General features: G+C 39.8%; 1 protein-coding gene across 1 annotated transcript; it reads left to right on the top strand.

Moving 5' to 3' along the window:
- The first annotated feature begins 3,252 nt into the window (after positions 1 to 3,252).
- Positions 3,253 to 6,747, top strand: LOC146668080 (serine/threonine-protein kinase pim-2-like). The gene is made up of 8 exons (XM_085409873.1): positions 3,253 to 3,494; positions 3,629 to 3,763; positions 3,881 to 3,975; positions 4,117 to 4,164; positions 4,268 to 4,486; positions 4,590 to 4,770; positions 4,857 to 5,027; positions 5,117 to 6,747. Exons 1-8 carry the CDS (start codon positions 3,266 to 3,268, stop codon positions 5,206 to 5,208), a joined length of 1,170 nt encoding a protein of 389 aa, XP_085265999.1. The 5' UTR covers positions 3,253 to 3,265; the 3' UTR covers positions 5,209 to 6,747.
- Positions 6,748 to 22,807: the final 16,060 nt, after the last annotated feature.

The raw sequence follows: 22,807 nt of genomic DNA, 5'->3' as shown, positions 1-22,807 counted from the left end.
TGGTAAAATAATGTGACAAGTTTATTCTTGGACTCAGCAGTAAAAACAGATCAACAAGTGTCATGAAGATCTAAGTCTTAGTAGACCTAGTATGGACTCGTGTTGCTCTGTTTTTTATCAAAAGGATAAACTTGTTATTATAATTTAACCAATACTTCCTAAAATGGCATCAAAATCCTTCCGGTCCTGATGTCGAGCACTCTTTTTCACTACTGTGTTGTTGTTGTTGTTTATAGACTCTAAGAGCAGGATGGCTAAAAGAAAGGCCAGTCCTGAAAAGAAGACCCCCGTAAAAAGAGGGAGGGTCACTGAGCAGGCTGCTCCTTCCACCAGCTCAGATACACACCAGGTCAAAGCAGTGAAGCGTAAGGCCCAGCAAGATGGAGCGGGCACAACCAGTGCACCGAAGAAGATTAAACTTGCTGAGCCTACGAGTGGAGACAGGGAGCAAGCGTCTTCCTCCGTGGACACTGGTAAAGGTAGGCTAATTAGTTGAGTGAGGGGTAGATTAAGTGCACAGCTGGTTGCTCGGTTTAAGATATTAGTGTTTGGGAGATATTTTTCTGTTGTACAGTTCATTTGCTGTTATGGAGTTCTTGTTACTGATGAAAAAAAAGTGTATTTTTTGTTTCAAAATAGCTGATCTGCTCTATGCCAACATCTGCGAACAAATATAATTCTATAAAGTTGGTCTATATAGTGTGTAACTGTTGATATAGAGCGTTATTAAATTTATTGCTAATGCAATCATATGGCACGTTGACTTCTAAGGAAATTTTAGATGGCACTTATCATCAGAAAGGTTGCTGACTCCTGGGTTAGACCTTCATATTAATTTTTTTTTTAAACTTTTTTTAAGAACGCATTTTAACATTGGACTCAAAAATAAATAAATCCCCCGCTAACAAAAAAGGCTCTTCAAGTGCCAAATTGCTTTATATTTCTTCACTTAAATATACGGCCGCAAGTAGGGCTGACATGGGCCCCAGGTTTGATGTGTTCTGCCGTAAACTGGACAAACCAACATAAGGATGGAAGCCACTGTGGGACTTTTTCAGTAAGTTGAGCATGTGTTTTATAAGTTAATCAGTAAATTAACACCAATAGCTAGTTAACCCATAGCTATTCACACAAATGAATAGCTATGGGAAAGGTGATACAACCTCAAAAACGTGGTTGTCTCTAGATTTAAAAAGAGAAATAAGGTCCAGTAGTTACACTATATAAAAAAATAAATGCACAATTTAAAAAACAAAATTTATAGGTAGGTATATCGACTTCTCATTAAATTATATGAATTATTATGGCTTTGTCTGCCATAGTGTTTTTCTTTAAACTACTTAGGAGCACTTTTACTGGCAGTCGGTGATGTCACTGAAAGGCAAGGTTCTGATGCCATAGTCTCCTGAGTAGGGATGGGTACCGGTGTCCGGTGCCATGATGGCACCGGTTCTGACATAAACGGTAGTAACCAGACCGAAAAGCAGCGCACATTTCGGTGCTTTATTTCGGTGCTTTTTTTTCCTGAGCTGTGATACACGTCTAGCCAATCATTTTACGTTTCCGAGGATAGTAGGCGGGTCCAGGTACGTGCGTTCTTTTAGAGCAGAGCTACAGATTAAAAATGTCCAAGGCAAAGCGGTCAAAAGTCTGGCTGTACTTCACAGCAATATATGCAAACTCAGCAGCCTGCAACAAGTGCTTTAAGCTGATACTGTGATACTGTCAAAGGAGGTAACACCTCGAATCCGACGAAACACCTAGCGACGCATAGCGTTTTTTTAAAGCCGAGAAATGCGCCGTATTTGATAGCTTGCTGCGAGACCTCACACCGAGCACATCTACTGCGGGTGGGTTGCCTGTTATGCAACATCCCCCAAAAACACGAAGAGGAGAGTCCTGGCCCCTAGCCCTGCCAGTGTAGCAGAAATGATGACGGATGATGATGCAGCAGCAGCCGTTCTTCTCTGCGTGAGTAGCTTAATGTTGTTCGTGTGTAATTTACGTTGAGTAGGCTAACCACGTTATTACATTAATGCATGTAAGGTGAACTAGCAAACATCATCATAGCTACATGCAGCTGTCCTCTTGTTTGATGGCAGATACTCGCTTCACCCTGGCCAAAAAGGCTAAAAAGACCAAAGAAAAAGTGGAAAACAGTTAAACATGAGAGGTTTAGGACAAAGTTTGTGTTTTTTCCATTGATTAAGCACTGCTTCCAGCCAAGAGTGATGCCATATATGCCCCATAGCTGCAGAAAAGGCTAACATTGTTATCTTTTTACAAAAAACAGCTGAACATGAGAGGTTTTTGGACCAATTTTGTGCTCTCCATTCTTTAAGCACCGGTTTGAGCACCGTTTGAGCACCGGGCACCGTTTCAAAAGTACCGGTTTGGCACCGGTATCGGATAAAACCGAAACGATACCCATCCCTACTCCTGAGTTTATTTTGAAAGCTCACTTACGGAACTCGCTTAAACAGCTTAGGAAAGACAAGCGCACACATTTGAAGAAGTATTCCCTCATCACGGTGACATTTTCACTTTTACAAGGTCTCAAAAATTAACATGAAAAAGGAAACGAGAAAAAATACAAATTCAGGAGATAAGAAAGATCCAGGAGATCAAAGTAAGTAAACAAATACATCAAATCTGGGTAAAATCCCTCAAATAACAGAATCTACTTTTCTAAAAATGTTGACAGTCTGTGTATAAAATGAAACATTTGAATCCTACCCATATGGAAAAGATATATATAAATCTTATAAAGTTTGTATCTGTCTTGTGTGAAACTTGTATGTTTTGGATACTTACTAAAACAATATATGAAAGTAATGAGAAAGTGGCCACTTTCATGAGTAAATCATATAAGCCTGATATGATTCACTGTATGAAGTAGGCCACATCTTATGCAAGTCTTTTATAAATTTGTACCATTTCTTTTCCATATGGGTATGTTTGACTGAAAATAACATAATTACAACACGTCTAATCAAAGAAAGGTTAATGGGGCACTTTGTCTTTTGGTAAAATAATGTGACAAGTTTATTCTTGGACTCAGCAGTAAAAACAGATCAACAAGTGTCATGAAGATCTAAGTCTTAGTAGACCTAGTATGGACTCGTGTTGCTCTGTTTTTTATCAAAAGGATAAACTTGTTATTATAATTTAACCAATACTTCCTAAAATGGCATCAAAATCCTTCCGGTCCTGATGTCGAGCACTCTTTTTCACTACTGTGTTGTTTATAGACTCTAAGAGCAGGATGGCTAAAAGAAAGGCCAGTCCTGAAAAGAAGACCCCCGTAAAAAGAGGGAGGGTCACTGAGCAGGCTGCTCCTTCCACCAGCTCAGATACACACCAGGTCAAAGCAGTGAAGCGTAAGGCCCAGCAAGATGGAGCGGGCACAACCAGTGCACCGAAGAAGATTAAACTTGCTGAGCCTACGAGTGAAGACAGGGAGCAAGCGTCTTCCTCCGTGGACACTGGTAAAGGTAGGCTAATTAGTTGAGTGAGGGGTAGATTAAGTGCACAGCTGGTTGCTCGGTTTAAGATATTAGTGTTTGGGAGATATTTGTGTGTATGATCTAATACGCTGATGTGCTTTTGGTGTTTTCCACATCTGCAGACTGCAGTCAAAACACAAAGGGGTGCACAAAAAATGGCAGAAACAAGTCTGCGGGAGACAGCAAAGAGTCACCCAAGAAAAAGAAAAAGGACAAAACCAAAAACGTCGTCCAAAATCCAGCAGCCGACCAGCAACGTAAGTAGCAAGCAGCTTGGCTTTTATACTCAGGTGAAGAGCAAAATGAACATTTAGGGTACAGCAGAGAGTAATTTGTGTCACAGCTGTAGTAAAACAACATTTGGGTCTTTTCAGGGGAATACCAAGCCAGATATGTGCAGGAGCACCATCTAGGAAATGGCGGCTGTGGAGCAGTGTTTGCTGGCTACAGGATAACAGATCATTTCCCAGTAAGTGTTCAGATGGTGGGAGTAAGACAGGCAGTAATGCAGATAACGGATAATATCGTCAGCTGAGCATTAAAGGTGCCGTTTTACACCTTTAATGATGTCATACTGAGGAAATGCTCACCAATGCTCTGTGTCTTTTAGGTAGCCATCAAACACGTTCCCAAGAACAGAATCCCCATCAAAGTGACGGTAAGTGTGCAACACTTGAACTGTTTTTACATTCCTGGACTGAGTGCAGCGTTCACCTGTGAAACATCTGTTCCTCATCATCCACTTTGTTGTAATATATCAGGATGAAAACGGGAAGGAAGTCTCAGTGGAAGTGGCCATTTTGCTGAAGCTTGCAGCTGAAGCAGATGGATCAGTGGGAACGTCGGCTCCTGTGTCTCTGTTGGACTGGTTTGACTTTGGCACAGAGCTGATCCTGGTGCAGGAGAGACCTGTCCCCGCGGTGGACCTGTTTGAATACATAAGAGAAAATGGAGGATGTTTACCAGAAGGAAAGGCCAAGGTAAGTTGACTGGAAGAGCCTTAGACTGTACAGCACTGAAAGCACAGAGTATCAGAGAAGCATCAACCTGTTGACTCATTACTGTCTTTTTCATCTTTTCCAGGTCATTCTGAAGCAACTGGTTGATGCAGCAAAGGACCTGGAAGAGAAAGACATCTTTCACCGGGACATCAAGAGTGACAACATTCTGATTGAGACCGGCTCAGATGTGCCTCGAGTTCGTATCATTGACTTTGGCCTGAGCTGCTTTGCTACGGAGCAATCGCAGTTCTGCTTCTTCTATGGTAACATATTCAGCTCCTGCTCTTCACAGATGTAGCAATTTGTGCCTTTTGTTTTAGAAGAAATTGTAATTGTGTCTGTTTATTAGGTACACCTATCCACAGCCCTCCCGAATGTTACTGGGGCAAAAAATACAGGCCTGGACCCACCACGGTGTGGCAAATGGGAGTGGTGCTGTACGAAGCGCTTCATGTGGGGGACTTTAATATCATGACGTTCATTGAAAACGAACTGAAATTCAACGAGCATCTGTCCCCACGTAAGAAAACATCACACTTCAAGATTCACTGATGGCTTGGATCACTGGAACTATCATCTTCATCTTTTCTCTCCTTTCTTTCTTTCCAGACTGCCGGAATTTCCTGGATGCGTGTTTAACCGATGTCCCGGAGAAGCGCCCAACGCTGGGGGACCTCCAGCGTCACCCCTGGCTCAGATAAACCCATCTCTCACACACACACATTTCATATATTATCATATAAGTGTGATACGTGACCTAACTTTCTATTTTTGTCTTTCTTTCATTTTTTTGGTTTTTTTTAACAGGAAAAGGTTGTTTTTTGGTTTTTTTTGGCCAATTCTAAATTTTGCTATCCTGAAATTCCTGTAACCCCCCCAGCCATCCCAGGAAAGGGGATCTCTCTTTGAATTGGCTTTCCCGAGGTTTCTTCCCATCATTCTGGCCCCCCGGGGAGTTTTTCCTCGTCTTCATAGAGAGCTTGGGCTGGGTCAGGAGCTTCATCAAAATTGGCCTTATTTGATTAGGTTAATGTAATAAAATTACGTTGATGTAATCAAAATTAGTAAAAATCAAAAGATTTAACTTAAACTTCCATTAAAACTTGTTTAACTCAACTTTGCTGAGAATACTCTTTCATTACCATGTCAAGGATTGTTTTTTACTCATGATGCATTTTGACAAGTAAGAAAACTGAAAACTCAATCAGGTTAAAGTATGCACAACGAAAGTCACACTGTCACTGCTCTGAAGACTTGCATCTGTTGCCCTAACCTCTAATGCGTCTCAACAGATTTCCTGGATCTAACAGAGGTTGCAACAGTTTTTCCTTCCCACTGTTGCTGATTGTTTGCTCATAGTGGGCTCTCTGATTGGTGGGATTCATTTTCTAATAGTATAGGGTCTCTGCCTTCCAATGTAAAGTGCCTCTAGACAACAGATGTGACTTGTTGCTATAGTTAAGGTTGAATTGAATCATTAATGTCCATTCAGTAGTGAAAATTTTATATTTCTTAATAGGGGTGGGTTTTGATGATCGATTTATCGATTAAAATCGATTCTGGCTTGGATAACGTGATATCGATTCATTAAAACCTGAATCGATTTTTAAATAGAAATTTATTTTGCCCGAAACGCCAGAATCTCAGGTTAAACCTCACAAAATTTCTACAACCACCAAACCGCTAAAACAGTAAATGAGAGCAGGTACACGGATTCTGCACAAAGATGTAAACACAAAACGCGGACCCGACGGATCAGAATCACTGAGATGTGGCTTTCTCACCCGCCGGCACGTACGCTTAGCTGTGTCTCTAATCAAACCTCTGTAACTTTGCTCTGCTTCACTTCGTTTTTGACTGCACAATATTTTTAATGTCATCTGCTATAAAAACCCAGACCAAGTCTCGCAAGCGTCAGCTTTCTTTTTATAGATAGAAAAATATAGATATGTACTGATAAGTGATCAGAATTATAATATTTCTGACTGTCTGAGGCAAAATTTCCCTGATTCAAATCGAATCGAAACAAATCAAATCGTGGATCGAATCGATTCGGGACCTTGTGAATCGGAATCGAATCGATTCTAGAAATCAGTGACGATACCCAGCCATATTTCTTAATATCCATCTATACTCAATGTGAATTCCATAAATTTAATAGAGCTGTTTGACTGATCACCTAATGTGTGACAAAAGAATCCACTGTGATGCTAATGACCGTCTGCGCTCTCTTACCTGTCTGTAAAAGTTGGCCTTGTCTCTCTCACTCTGCCTTCTCTCACTCGTTTCCCAGTCCAGTCACGCCTCTCTCCTCTGTTGCAGAAGTTCCAGCCCGTGCTCTTCCTGTGTTCCGCATGCCCGACTGTTTCTCTGCCCCCTGGTTTCCCACGTCACCTGTGCAGAGTTTCTGTTAATGACCGTGCTCCTGTTTAAGTTGATTCCTCTCATGAATAAATCTTGTAAATATTTCAAGTGATTGAGTCTGCTCTTAGGTCCAACTGCACTCTCATTTCCAGTTTGTGACATGGGCTTTTCTTTCTTTCCTTTGCATTATTGTCAGGTCTTTACCTTTCAATATAAAGTGCATAGGAGGCAAACGTTGTTGTGATGTTGGCGCTACATTAATAAAAGTGACTTGAAATTGAATAAGTGCAAGAAGACACAGCTGAGCTCAATCTAAATAATAGAGCAATTGAAAATAAAACTAAAGGCAAAGTACAAGAGACAAAAAACTGAAAACAGAAACTGAACTAATTACACACAGAGACAAGAGACTAACACTCAACTAGTCATAGAAACACAGGGGAGGTTACAGCTAATCAAAACACACCGAAATATCAAATTCAAAGAATTCTTCCCCTCAACCACAACCGCTCACAGCAGATGGCTGCCCCTCTCTGAGCAAGACATGTCCGTCAATGCACATATTAAACAAATATGTAGGACTGCTTTCTTCCATTTGGGCAACATCTCTAAAATTAGAAATATCCTGTCTCAGAGTGACGCTGAACTAGTTCATGCATTTATTACTTCTAGGCTGGACTACTGTAATTCATTACTATCGGGAAGTCCTAGAAACTCCCTGAAAAGCCTTCAGTTATCCAAAATGCTGCAGCAAGAGTCCTGACAGGGACTAGAAAGAGAGAGCAGATTTCTCCTGTATTGGCTTCCCTGCATTGGCTCCCTGTTAAATCTAGAATTGAATTCAAAATCCTGCTCCTCACATTCAAGGTCTTAAATAATCAGCCCTTATCTTATCTTATCTTAAGGAAAGTGTAACAAAGATGGAAGTCCTTAGAAAGCCCGAAGCATGAATTAATTTCTGTATAGAGCTTAAATAAATTCTGGAAAGCACTGGGCAAGTCTTGAGTGTAAATACAGCATACTGCCAAAAGAATGGGTTGGTCTGCCTTCACACGCCTGTGAACTTGAGTGACATCTTAATGTCCATTCTTTCAGAAGCGGATTTATGAAGTTGAACACTGGGACGAGACGGCCTGTCATGGTTCTGGGTCGGTTCGACCCAGCATTTTGAGTTCCTTGTGTTTTGGTTTATTTTTGAAAGATGGATTGTTCTTTATGTTTCTATGGTGCTTTGATTTTTATTATTATGAATCTATGTTTCTGTTATTCTGGTGTGTTTCTGTATTAGGATTAATGTTCGGGTTGTATTTCGTTGTTATTGCAGGTTTAGTTCAGTGTCTTGTCTGTCTCACTCTGTCGAGTCCGTGTCCTGGAAAAGTGTGTCTTGTTTCCTGCTTTACTTTGGAGGTTCATGTTCCTGTCTTATGTCTGTGTGTCTAGCTTTGCTCCCCGCGTCTCGGTTGTGTTCCCACCTGTTCCTCGTTCCTTCTTGTTCCTGCCTCAGTATTTATAGCGCGTATCCTCCAGTGTTCAGCGTCGTGTCGTTAACGTCTTCTGCCCTCACTCCCTCTGTGTGTTCTGTTTGCCAGCCTGCCAACCTGTCCAGTTATTCGGTACTCCCAGTTTAGTTAGTGTTTTTCTGCTTCATCCCAGCAATAAAGCTGTGTATTTTGAGTTTTTTCCGCGTCCTTGAGTCCTGCAATTTGGGTCCTCTCTTCCTGCCTGCCCACACACAGCGATGACACGGCCTGGTTCATCCCAAAGGTGCTCAGTCGGATTGAGGTCAGGACTCTGTGCAGGCCAGTCAAGTTCTTCCACACCAAACTGACTCATCCATGTCTTTGTGGACCTGAGAGCGACCCATTCATTCACAAATGTTGACAGAAACTGTCTGCATGCCTACGTGCTTCAATTTATACACAGAAGTCACTGATTTGGATGGGTGAGTGAATACTTTTGGCAACAGAAGTCTTGTCTAGGCGATTCAAACATAAACATGGATGTGCAATACACATTCATATTAAAAACTGGTAGAAGATGAGGATTTCTGAAGAGGAGAGGAATTGAGATGAGTTTTATCCTCATTTAAGCATAAAAATATTTGCAAAGCACCAGTCACCTATAGACCTTTTCTCTCTTTTAAACATACAGATCTGTCTGAATAATTTACATTTCTTTACACAGCTGTGAATCGTGTAACTCTACAGCTCTACGGTGCTCCTGATTACGCAAAAAAAAAAATAAAAAATTAAACAGCTGCAGGTGCCGGACAAAAGTTGTTCGGTCGACCACCGCATGTGTTCATTTACATTTTTCATAAACAAACTTAATTCAGGCAGACTGTCATACATGCTCATTGCTCCCCTGTTTCTCTCTGCTCGTGTTCTTTCAGTGCTCTGATCCGCAGGTGTGTTGAAGTGGAGAAACCACTATCTCCCGGTTTTTCTCTCAACCCTCAAACATCTTCAGCCATTTGCGAAGGTCTTCCTTTCTTCTGGACCGCCTTTTTGTTTCTTTTAACCAGGACTCAGTACTCTTAGTTTATTTGTATTTGTTTAAATAAAAAAAAGTATTGGTAAAGTGCAGGGCCGTGCAGAGAGGTTTAAAGGGGCGGGTGCTCAAAGTTAAAAAGGGGCACATTGAACCAGGCTGAATAACAACAACACACATTCATCAAGAATCTAATATGGGAAGGGCAGGGCTGTGTTGATCTGAGACTGTAGACATTAAAAAGTCCATAGGAGAGATGGTAGCTGATTAAACAAGTGTCATGAGATAATAACAAAATTCAAAGATTGGTGACAGCGCTTAGGCTCTGCCTGTGAATCACTCTTTGCTTCTCTTCTTCCTTCCATCCCATCATTTCATATATCACTCTCCACTTGCTGTCTATGTGAGAACAAGGCACAACTTGCTATTGCAATAAACTATAATCTAATTATCCACACCTAACAACTCTTGCACTTAATCTATAATAAAATGATGACATAAAAATGTTATAGCCCTGCCTTTAGTAGCCTCACACAGCTCCTGCTGTTTCCTCCTCATGTCCTTACCAGCCATGTCTGGACAATGTTATATCATGAGTAATAGTTTTTTTAAAAATCCATCTAAATAAAACACACACACGCACACACAGGGACATTTTAGACCTTCTTCAGAATACTGTATATACTATGGGCATCACGGTGCTGATCCAGAATCCTTACATTATTATTCAGAGCTACAATAATAAAGCAATGAGGAGGGGGAAGTAATAAATATGAAATAATGTATTTATGATGATTCCATTTGTTTCACTATCCACTCTGTGCAGGGGCAAAGCTTATTACATTTTTAAACTGTAGAGATACAATAATTTTACTGCTGTAAAATCCAAATTTGTCTTATTTAAAATATAAATCTAATATAATCTGCTTCTTAATGTATGTTCTTTAAAATACAGCGTGTGTTTTTAATATATTATAATTATAATAATTATGTGGACATGCATATTAGATCGTTTTTTAGTGAAATATAATCCCTCCAGAAAGGCAGGAAAAGCCCTGTAACTTACTTTAAAACTAAATATGTTCCCTAAAACGGTGACAGAGCTACAGACCCATGACAGCCAGGTAGCCAGCAGCTATGACCAGCACTACTTGTGCAGTTAATAAAAGGACAGGTAAGGTTTGTCGCGCTGTTGCACACACAGCACGCTCGTTTGTTTCATTACTATTGCAAAAATGGTAATTAGATTACCATTACTTTCCCGTAGGAACGCTGCGTTACTGCGTTACTAAAACCGTGATTTTTTTTTTTGTGAGAATGTCTCATGATAGTGACGTAAGCGAGTGCGACGTTCGTGACAACAGCTGTGTGCAGATCAACAATGGATCATATATCGATTGTGGGAGAGAGTATGAGCGTGCAGCGTTTAAAGCGTGGAAGTACTGACCTTACTTTGAGTTTGATTCCATAAAAAGTGACAAAAACATTAGTGTCCGTTGTGCGTGGGAAGAAAACTTCTTTTTACAGCGAAAAAACCCCCTAAACTTCCAAACAAGCACCGAGTGCGCAACGACTTAATGGGAAACTCACAGAGAAACTCGCGGATTCTTCCACTGACCGCCGCGGCACACCTGCACCAGGGTAAACCTCCGCCTACCCCACTCCTGCTTTACAGGTGAAAATAGAGCAAAAGGACCGCTGAGTCTTTGACTTTATTTATTTTCTGCTGTGTTTTACTTGCATCTATTTGAAAGACTGAGTGTAAACACAAAAAATATTTTATTTTATGTGCTGGAATGTGCAGAAAATAGGTTTAAATGTTAAACTAATTTATTCAAGTCAGAGAATGGTGCATATAATTAAATTTTTGCTTGATGTTTAAAGTTAAAAGATTAAAACTAATAAAACAAGTTTTAAAAAGAGACTTTTCCATTTGATTACATTTTGTATGATGGATTATGTAGAAAAAGTAGAATTGGGCTGAAAGATCTATCGCTTTATCACCTATTTGGGTTGTAAATTGTGTTTTTAAAAAGTAACTAAGTAACTAAGTAATTAATTACTTTTGAAAATAAGTAATCAGTAAAGTAACTGGACTACTCTTTTTGGGAAGTAATTAGTTACTGATTACTTTTTTCAAGTAACTTGACCAACACTGCCCGCGACCCCGCTGTTGCTGTGCAGGAGACCTCGGCCAGCATAAGGGTCATCATCTCGTGCACTCAGCTCGGTTCTCTGGGCCATCAAAGCTCCACCATGTCTCGCTGTCCATCCTCCAGGGATCTGACTTCTTTTGCTCCTCAGCACGCATGCACACATCAGCACGCCGCTTGCATTAGTAATATTTTTAACTTTATTATCACTTTATTTCTCAATGGGCTCTTCAGTGACATCCTCTGAGCCGGTTTGTGATCATCTGATGCAATTAACGTTATAGGGGCTTCCCATATGACTCTACAGAGGGTTATAAGCCCAATCTTTTTGGTTTTGTTGCTCATTCTCGGCGCTCTAATGACTTCTATTCCTACTAGCATTTAAGCAGCTTTTTGTGTAATGCTCTTTTATTCACCTAGTCCTCTTTTTCCTCACACTGTGAAAATTGCCCAAATTTGCATGTGTAAGAATGATTTCCCCCCTCTTGCTTAATCGGTCATAATTATCATACCTGCAGTTTGAGTGCATTTGATTTTAAATTATATATTTTCTTGGCTGTGATGTTGTGAAAACTCATTAGCCTCGATCCGGCACACCGTGTTCGTCTGCAGCCCTGCTTTGCTACAGTTCAGCGTAAAAAGAAAATGTCCTGAAGTTAATGAATTATTATCACCACTTACGCGTTCCCTCTGCAAATACAATGTGCTAGAATAACTCCATCAAATTACAGCTTTAACAACTTGCAGATGTGTTGGCCTCAGGGTTGGACCCGAGCACAATCATAGTTGTCTTTTTTTCTTTTTTTGGTATTCTACATATTTAATAAACATGTTTTCCATTGCTTGAGAACAGAGTGTCTTGCCCCCTTGGAAGGCTGTGCCACTGTTTGTTTTTTTTTTTTTTTGTTTTTTTCCAACATTACAGCAAAAACTAACTTTTAAAGCTTGTATTGCAAAGTGAAATTTGACAAAGAAAGTAACCCTACAGTTCACAAGACTGCTAAATGTAGTTTGCAGTTTTCTAACAGTACATTGGTTTGTTTCATGCTAAAAGCCTGTTGAGAAATTTTTTTGTCTTTAATGATGACATTTGTGCTACTCTAAGTAAAAATAAAATCAAAAATCAACCTATCAGTGCTTTTATGTTTCACTTCTTATCATATTGTTTGTGGGCCTTTCTGTCTGTGTTCATTTCATGTCAAACAACTTTGTGTTCCTGTCAAAAATGACCGTCTCATTAAGACTCATCATAAAAACTATAATTATTGATATGCTATCACTACTTGTTGCTCTAGATCTTTTTATCTGCTTAAGTTCTTGTGAACATTACAATTTTCAAACTTCTGTTTGGTATTTGTGGCCCGTATGTCTCATTAATCTGAGTTTATATGCTTTGAATTTGAGTTCTAAAAAAAGAATTTCCAACTTTAAGAAATACTTGGATGAAATATATTGTACTGCTGATCACAAACTTTTCACAAAAAATAACTCCTGTAGTGTTCCCAGTCACGTTTGACTAGGAAGATTTTGTGTATTAGGGAAATTATCCCAAAACTACACTGGTGGGTCTCCCAGTATAAATCTGCATGCTCCAGACATAACTTGTTCTGGCATCATATGTTACCCATATCTTTGTACCATTTTTAGATTGACAGATGCTCATCGACTGTGATTTTGGACTTGGGATACAGATGAGTAGCTGCTCCACAAACCTATTTGATCACTGCCAATTTGTATTGTTGATGGCAACCTGGTCTTGTATCTCCATTGTCAAAGCGAATCACCGTAACAGCGTAATAAAATTTCTTGAGTGAGTTGATGGCCTGAAATATTTTCTGACCAGACTCTGCATCCCATAAACTGTTGGTAGATTAATTTCTTGATCTGCTTTGATCTGATTTGCTTGATGTCTTTCTGGGTTACCACCTTCCAGCTGTCCTTGTAAGTCTTTTTCCTCTCCGAGTCGATCATGTTTACTGCTATGGTTTTAATAGACTGAGGAAGTGTTCAAAGCAGGATCTGATGTCATCAATTCAGGATATGGCACATTTTGTTGCCCCTGCATCATCCTGATGATATTTTCAATTGAAAGCCCAACTTGATTCTTCTTTGGCCGTCCTCTTCATCACTGAATTCCTCCCCACCAGTCATTTCTTGGTCTGGATTGCACTAATTTTATTCCGTGCCGTCTTTAGCTCCGACGCTTCCTCCTCTAATCCAGACCTTCCCAAAGAGTGGGGCCAGCCCCCTAGGGGAGGTGCAGAGTCATGGCAGGGGGGGCACGGGATGAAAAGGGGGGGGGGGGGGACAAAACGCTTGGACACTGCTAGCATGGCCGCCTACAGAAACGCAAAGCAGGAGATGAAGCATCGCTGAATATGCTTCCAAACCAACTTCATTCTAAGCCAAAGACTAGAAAATATGGTGAAGCATATCTGCCCTTTGGTTTCACGTGCACAAGTGCCAAGGTAGGTCTCCCCTGCAGAATTGCTTTTCCCTTCGTCGACTCGGGAGCAGCGCTGGGCTGTTTAAATCACGGACAAACAGTATCCCACATTCTTGATTTTTAGTTCACAAACACTTCTTGTAATGACCAACTACTCCTGACATACAGTAAAGTTACAGCTGGATACAAATAACATCAGGCTGATCCTGCCGCGATTTGTTCCCTCGGTTCAAACAGTATCCCACAGCTGTTGATGTTTTTAAACCTATTTTGCACAGAGGCATTTTTTGAAAAATGTATTGATAGCAATGTTGAACATTATTACACAGGAAAAAAACAACTACACGTAAAATAATCACATTGTGAGGTCTCTGCCTTTCTAAATGGAGGGACAGTAACTGCGTGTAAAACCTGCAGATAGTCAGATTAACAGTATTTTGTCTCTATCTGCCATTCTGCAATTCATCTCATGTAAACAATAACGTAGCGCACAGCGTGATGTGAAAAAAGGCACATACCTTTGACGTTGAGTGACGAACTCTGTATTCCTCGTCCACACGTAAACGCAAAAAAGGAGTTTTAAAAAAAATCTGTTTTCGGTGATTCGAAACGTCGTTTACATGTGGACGAAACAGCTGCGTTTTCAAAAATACCTGTGTAGGTGCGGACGCAGCATAACAGAGTCAGCCACCGATTGTGCAAGTTCCCCCACTTAAAATGATGACAGAGGTCAGTAATTTGCACCAGAGGTACACTTCAACTGTGAGAGACAGAATGTGAAAAAAAAAAATCCATGAATCCACATGGTAGGATTTGTAAAGAATTTATTCGTAAATCAGGGTGGAAAATAAGTATTTGGTCACCTCAAACAAGGAAAATCTCTGGCTCTCACAGACCTGTAACGTCTTCTGTAAGAAGCTTTTCTGTCCCCCACTCGTTACCTGTATGAATGGCACCTGTTTGAACTCATCATCTGTATAAAAGACACCTGTCCACAGCCTCAAACAGTCAGACTCCAAACTCCGCCATGGCCAAGACCAAAGAGCTTTCGAAGGACACCAGGAAAAGTATTGTAGACCTGCACCAGACTGGGAAGAGTGAATCTACAATAGGCAAGCAGCTTGGTGTGAAAAAATCAACTGTGGGAGCAATCATCAGAAAATGGAAGACATACAAGACCACTGATAATCTCCCTCGATCTGGGGCTCCACGCAAGATCTCATCCCGTGGGGTCAAAATGATCATGAGAACGGTGAGCAAAGATCCCAGAACCACACGGGGGGACCTGGTGAATGACCTGCAGAGAGCTGGGACCAAAGTAACAAAGGTCACCATCAGTAACACACTACAACGGCAGGGAATCAAATCCCGCAGTGCCAGACGTGTTCCGCTGCTGAAGCCAGTGCATGTCCAGGCCCGTCTGAAGTTTGCCAGAGAGCACATGGATGATACAGCAGAGGATTGGGAGAATGTCATGTGGTCAGATGAAACCAAAGTAGAACTTTTTGGTATAAACTCAACTCGTCGTGTTTGGAGGAAGAAGAATACTGAGTTGCATCCCAAGAACACCATACCTACTGTGAAGCATGGGGGTGGAAACATCATGCTATGGGGCTGTTTTTCTGCCAAGGGGACAGGACGACTGATCCGTGTTAAGGACAGAATGAATGGGGCCATGTATCGTGAGATTTTGAGCCAAAACCTCCTTCCATCAGTGAGAACTTTGAAGATGAAACGAGGCTGGGTCTTCCAACATGACAATCATCCAAAACACACCGCCCGGGCAACAAAGGAGTGGCTCCGTAAGAAGCATTTGAAAGTCCTGGAGTGGCCTAGCCAGTCTCCAGACCTCAACCCCATAGAAAATCTGTGGCGGGAGTTGAAAGTCCGTGTTGCTCGGCGACAGCCCCAAAACATCACTGCTCTCGAGAAGATCTGCATGGAGGAATGGGCCAAAATACCAGCTACTGTGTGTGCAAACCTGGTAAAGACCTATAGTAAATGTTTGACCTCTGTTATTGCCAACAAAGGTTATGTTACAAAGTATTGAGTTGTATTTTTGTTATTGACCAAATACTTATTTTCCACCCTAATTTACGAATAAATTCTTTACAAATCCTACCATGTGGATTCATGGATTTTTTTTTTCACATTCTGTCTCTCACAGTTGAAGTGTACCTCTGGTGCAAATTACTGACCTCTGTCATCATTTTAGGTGGGGGAACTTGCACAATCGGTGGCTGACTAAATACTTTTTTGCCCCACTGTATATCGACCTGCCATGGTGCTGCCACGCAGTGACCTGTGAGCAAGGCTTTAAAAAAGCATGATACAAAAAAGCTATGAGAAAAGTTCAGAGTTATTGAAACAATTTTGTAACTGTCTATGAGAAATGCCAACACAGGAATGGTTCTCATGGAGAAGAAACTCTACTGGGCAAAAGTTTTTGTAGTGGTTGCCAATGAACCCAAGCTGTACGCATGTGTGTGTGCACACACATGCATGTTGTTTAGGGTAATTACTGTATTCCCCCCGTTCATTTTTAATGACCAATTATGTTTGACTTGGAATACCAAAAGTATGTTGAATAAAACACACAAATTAGACACAAACTGCATTTTTCTGAAGTAAAACTTATAAATCAGGCAAAATGTGACCCAAACACAACACTAAGGCTAATGTGGTGGCAATTTCTTTTCTCATGTATTAATCACATATTTTAATCATATCATTTTAGTATAGCAAGGTCGCTCCTGACACCAGTTGTATGCATGCATGTAGAATGTTATCACAAGTGTTATTGCACCTTCACAGAGGGCACATTGTAGACTTGAAGATCTCCAGACATCCTGCTCATAGGGAGGTGACGGGTGGTGTCACTTCACCTATTTTCCTATTACCTAAGATTTTCCAAAACAAACTCAAACCATAATATTTCATAGATTATTCGTTTGCATCTCACGGTGAACCGTCTCCTTCTGGAAAGTGTCTTTCTCCTGTCTCCAGAAAGTTGATTCTGTTCATCTGGACATAGCGTAGCGTGGAAGAAGTCACTTGGATGAGTGACAAAACGCTACGTCCAGATGAACAGAATCAACTTTTTGGAGATACTTTCCTGGATGATTGAGAATGCATCAAGATGTCTTTCTCCTGGTTATTATGTAAAGGTTTGAAAAGGATCCCACAATCCTCCACCACTGTTGTTTTCTCAATGCCTTTTCTAACTTTTTTTCCTTTAAATTACCAGTGTGTGCTGCTGTCTGTGCTGCTTTTCTTGATTTGGCCGTTCCTAATGGTCCAGATCTATTTTGATGGACTTGCTTTGCTTTGGAAGTCTAATGATGGCTATTTTCACCAAGCATTAAAAGCTCCTGTGTGCGATCACAGCAAATGGATCCAAATGCAAGTGCCACACATGGAATCCTCTCCAAAACCTTTTTACCTGCTGAATTTATATAGAAGTGAGTAGAGCTGGGCGATATGAGATTTTTTCATATCACGATATGTTTTTTTCATTTCAGGGGATAACGATATCTATCACGATATAAGCCAAATAACTATATTTGTAAGATTTAAATGTGCCGTTGCTCACAAGTAAAATGTGAAATAATCAGCAGCTTGTTTTTATTTAAAATTCAAATTCAAATTTTTTTTTTTATTTGTCACGTACACAGTCATACACAGTACGATATGTAGTGAAATGTTAAATATTTATTTCCCATAATAAGTTCAACAGGGTAGATGTACTTAAGGAACATGAGACTTTTTCAGATAAATAAAGGCAAATATTGCAAACTACACAAAAGGCAGCCGCTAAAGCGTTTAAGTTTCAAAATAGGACAAACGAAACAGACTAAATTGTCAATTCCACTTAGAAACAAAATATTAATTCTAAAAATAAATCTTAGTTTGTTTTACAGAAGAACAGACAAAACTGACTAACTTTTGTCAATATCAAATAAACTGAGAACTAAAAGGAAATTCTCAATCTCTCCTTGTTGTATAGCTGAGCTTTTCAAACAGTTTTAACAGTTACTTTAGTCTGACAAAAGCCGAATGACGAATTAGCGCTTCCAGTCAGAGACAGAGGCTACGTCCACACGTACACGGGTATTTTTGAAAACGGAGATTTTCCATTTTCGTTTTAAAAAATAATCCCGTCCACACATAAAGGCAGAAATGAAGGAAAACGCTGCTATGAACATGCCAAAGCAGCAGGTGGCGCTAGATTCCTAACCGTGCAGAAATGTTGGCCAATCAGAAGTCTAGAAGCCTCGGTGGGAAAAAGTAAACAAAGCTGGGGCATAGAAGCAGAACAGAGTCGTATGTGTGGAGGGACAGTAACTGTGTGTATTTGTAAGCATTTAAACACTGCAGAGAGTAGAATTAACAGTAACAGTATTGTAGAAATTCATTTCACCGAAACAATAACGTGGCGCACAGTGTGACGCATGCACCAGTTTATTGTATTTCCAGACTTGCTTTCGGCACAATTTACAGTGCACGCTACTCTATTTTTGTCAGACTTGAAATAGCCGAAATACCTTCCCACTACGGAACTTCTATGGCTCTTCCGTTTGACAATCTCTCCGGCGTTGGAACCATCATCTGTTTTCTCTTCGGTCACGCTCGGTTGATTTTTCTAGTCGGCACATTCATGTCCTCCATTATGCGCTGGCTCCATTACCCGCTGGCTGCTTCCCAAACAAACACACGTGCGGCTTGGCACTTGTGCTGTACGTAACAAGTCACGCGACGTGACGCTGCGGCTGTGATTGGTTCGGCTCTGCGCTACTTAATTTGGATTGGCTGACCTTTTTTTTTTTTTTTTTGAGGACAAGAGCGGCGAGGTCTATCGCGATAGCTTAATTTCTCTATCGAGTAAAAGTTATATCGCGATACATATCGTTATCGTTCTATCGCCCAGCTCTAGAAGTGAGAAAGAAAAGCTCTCTGTGAGGAAAATGTCCCATTACTTTTACACCTTTAAGAACAGGGGGCTGTGTATAAAAATAGCAGTAATTAATTCTGGCCTAGAGCATTGTTTAACCCCTCCACTTAAATTTATCATTAGTCATGGCTAATGATGGGAGGCGGAGAGACGAAGCCGTAACAAAAGATACAAATTTATCAGCCAAAAGCCCCTAAATTAACATGTAAGGTGGTGTAACCTAGAATAACCAGGCCAAAGGAACTAAATAAACAGCACGAAGTTGGGCAGAGGGAGAGTGAGCAAAGACTAAGGGTGTTTGTTTAGTTTTATAAATATAGTTTTATTTACTCTGGTGAAAATCATCTGTTGAATTTGTACAATTCCAGCTTTTATCGAAAAGATAAAACTCCAAGTGAACCAAAATGTGTCAGTGCAAAACGCGTTCAGTCCACGTCAGGCTGGATGTTTCTGCGGTGGGAGGAAGTAAGTCAATAAGTAAATAAACTTCCTAAAATTCGTTTAAAATGGTTCCTAAAATTCATCCGACACACTCAAAACAACAAAACAGCCCATCTTCCAAAACAGTCCATGAGATCAGCACTTTCCAAAAAAGTTGACTGGTCCCTCTGAGGACTCTGCATTTGTAGCATTTATCGGGTTATTTATTTATATTTATTATTATTTATTATTATTATCTATTTATAAATTTGTTTGTTTTTTACAAGAGCTATGACTTAGAGATTTAAACAAAGAAAACGATATTTCTTGTTGACCTCAATAAACTTTGTTACCCAGTTTATATGCTAATAAGCTGAAGATATGATATTGTGAATATTGTTTTGATTAGCCATTAGTGACCTGACCATAATTGCAAGCCACAAAAAGAGCAATATTTTCAGAATGAATCCAATCCACTGTGGGGTTATGTTTGTACAACCATGCACGACGTCGAAAAATAAAATAACAACGAAGCGAGACTTCTAAAGTTAATGAAATTCAAAATGCAAATAATAATAATGAAAACTCATTTTAAAATATTTACTTGAGTAATACAACAGTGAAAGAGGATATGAGAAATAATAATAATAATAATAAAGACAATAAATACACGCTCACAGGTCATCAGGTACACCTTGCTCATATGAGGTTGGACCCCGTCTTCCTTGAGAACTGACTTAATTCTTCACAGCACAGATTCAACAAAGTGCTGAAAACAATCCTCGGAGATTGTGGATGATGTTGACATGAAAGTATCTCACAGTTTGCAGATTTGTCAGCTGCAAAGCTGAATTTCCTATTCCACCGCATGCTAAAAGTGATCTGTTTGATTGAGATCTGGTGACTGTGGAGAGCATTTTAGTTCAGTGAATTCATTGTTATTTTCATGAAACCAGTTTGAGATCACCGGAGCTCTGTGACATCCATTAGAAGATGGATATGCTGTGGTCACAAATTTCTGTTACGACCAGCAACGATACTCAGACTGTGGTGTTTAAATGATGCTCACTTTGTATTAAGGGGACCAAAGTGTGCCAAGAAGATATCCTCCACACCCTTACGCCACCAGCAGCCTAAATGTTGATAGGAGGTGGGCGCTGAATGTTTGTACCTAATAAATAAATGAATGCATAACATATAATTTTATCTCTCTTTCAGTTCAATAAGGTAGTTTTAGGATACTTTGTGCAAAAACAGTTGCAACAGTGTATCCACTGATACATTTAATCAATAAGAACATTTAATAAATTAAAAGATGCCCCATAGAAGCCAGGCTTAACCGCTGGATTTTTAAAGATAGGAGTATCTTCTACTGTTCTTAGATCTTGTGGAAGGCTGCTCCAGAGACTCACAACATAAAGACTGAAATGAGCACCATGGACTCTTTTTATTTTTGTATTGGAGCAGATAAGAGAATAGACAGAGGAGTTTATGAGGCTTTCTTTTGTTTAAATACTGTTGAGCATTTCTCGATAGTCTTGTGAAGAGATTACGGCTATTTGTAGAATAATTACTAAACTTTAAAATTATAAATGAATATGTTTCTGACTAATTGTGGATATTTATGGATGAACTGCAGCCGATTACTGTATTCTGTCCAACCTGCAGGTTATAAAAGAGAGCTACGGCTTTTCCACGTGCAGCTCACAGAGAGAGAAATGTTCCTGCAATGATAAAAAGCTGTTTATGTGAAATGCCACAAAATGACCTTTGAAATTAAAAAGCTAAAACTGGGGTGAGTGTTTTAGCACAAAATCACCAGCTGCCACGCTGATTAAATGTTAAAACCTTCATTAACCACTTGTCTTTGAAAAGTAAATAATTACATAGATTTATCTCATCAATGTCTCATCATGCGCACACGTCACAGCTGGTACACAGAGTGTCGGTGAGGGTTTTACTGTCACACATCTGAGGTTTCCAAATAGCTTGTCGCAGGATTTAATGCTTAAGCTGGTTTTTAATGCACTTCGGGAAATCTACTTTCAGAGAGGAGGTCGCTCTAGGAGTTCAATCTTTTATGTTTAGAAGGAAGTATGTTTTTTTTTTTTTTTTTATTGGAATTTCATTTGAGATGTCTTTGGTTTGAATTTTCATACTCGACTGTCTAATATGTAGGGAGTCACTGCACCAAACAGTCACAGTTTTGATGAAACTGTTGGTCAAATATGCGTATTTATACACGGAGTACTTGTATAAATGTATACAGGGACAGGTTGTAATTATTGTGCTCATGTACTCGTACTCTCTGTCATTGTATTTTACCTCAAACTTTGATTATCAAGTAATCCCATCCATTTCCTAAAGAAGCAAATAAACAACATTAAATAATCAGTTTCTCTGGTGAGTTTTTCACAGTAGCTTTTAGAGCTGCTGAGTTAAAGCCTGTTGAATATGCTGTGGACATTTGCTTTTCATCATGCAGCTTAATCTGAGATTACCGAAAAGCACCACTGAACGACACAGGAAATCATTCCTGCCTGTGGCCATCTCCCTGTACAACGCATCCACTTAACACACTGTTTGCTGCTACAACTACACATGTTTCTTTTCCAACTATTTATTTATGAGTGACTTATGTATGTATGTATGTATATATATGTATATATTGTACTATTCTTAGTTAGTGTATTGTCTGTCTTGTCTTAATGTTGGTTTAAAATGGAGCACTGTAACAAAAAATAATTTCCCCCAGGGATCAATAAAGTATTCTGATTCTGATTCTGATTCTGATGATTAATCAGGTTGTGTCTAGAAAGGTTCAGGACTGTAGTAACTGTGTGGAAAAGGCAGAAAACTTCAAACAACCCTTTGAGTGACTGAGGAAAATAATTCATAATCATCAAACACCAAATGTCCTCAAACTCAGCATCAGAGAATCCCATAGGTCCTCACAATGACATGGAGTACACAAACAGTGTACTCCAGTGCCCTTTAAAACTTTTAAAACATTTAAAACTTACTGATGTACGTTTTAGTCCCCATAAGGAAGATAGTCCCTGATATATTACAGTGAAATCAGAGTAAGGTCCCATAAGAAAAACCTGGACCACACACACACACACATCAGTTACTTTATAAAGGCACTGGTTTATGGACTGTCTTGCTATTAAGAAGAAGTGAATCTCTAATGGAAATGCATGCGGCATTTCAAAATAGCTTTAGTACATCAAGACCTTGAACTAGTTTAATACAAAATGAATCATTCATGCGATTTACAAAAGAAAAATAACCTTCTACCTGCTGGCAACCATGTGCCAACTATACATCTACGTTCCCAGTCCACATGGTGCAAATGCCAAAGGCATAAATCAGTTTAAAGCTACTTGTTATTGGCCAATTACAGCATAAGCAATCTTAAACCACTTTACATCAGAATGCTAAAACCCTAGAATACAAAGAAAAACCCAACAATT

The sequence above is a fragment of the Rhamphochromis longiceps genome, linkage group LG6 (assembly GCF_057381845.1).
Source record: "Rhamphochromis longiceps isolate RC_006_pf linkage group LG6, R_longiceps_female_GT1.1, whole genome shotgun sequence".
Taxonomy (NCBI): domain Eukaryota; kingdom Metazoa; phylum Chordata; class Actinopteri; order Cichliformes; family Cichlidae; genus Rhamphochromis; species Rhamphochromis longiceps.
The sequence above is the reverse complement of the archived record's forward strand: the minus strand, read 5'-3'. Positions and strand labels throughout refer to the sequence as shown.

Coding starts and splice junctions, on each gene's coding strand:
- LOC146668080 (XM_085409873.1), top strand. CDS start 3,266: ATGGCTAAAAGAAAGGCCAGTCCTGAAAAGAAGACCCCCGTAAAAAGA. Junction 3,976..4,116: donor GGATAACAGATCATTTCCCA/GTAAGTGTTCAG, acceptor TGTGTCTTTTAG/GTAGCCATCAAACACGTTCC. Junction 4,165..4,267: donor GAATCCCCATCAAAGTGACG/GTAAGTGTGCAA, acceptor GTAATATATCAG/GATGAAAACGGGAAGGAAGT.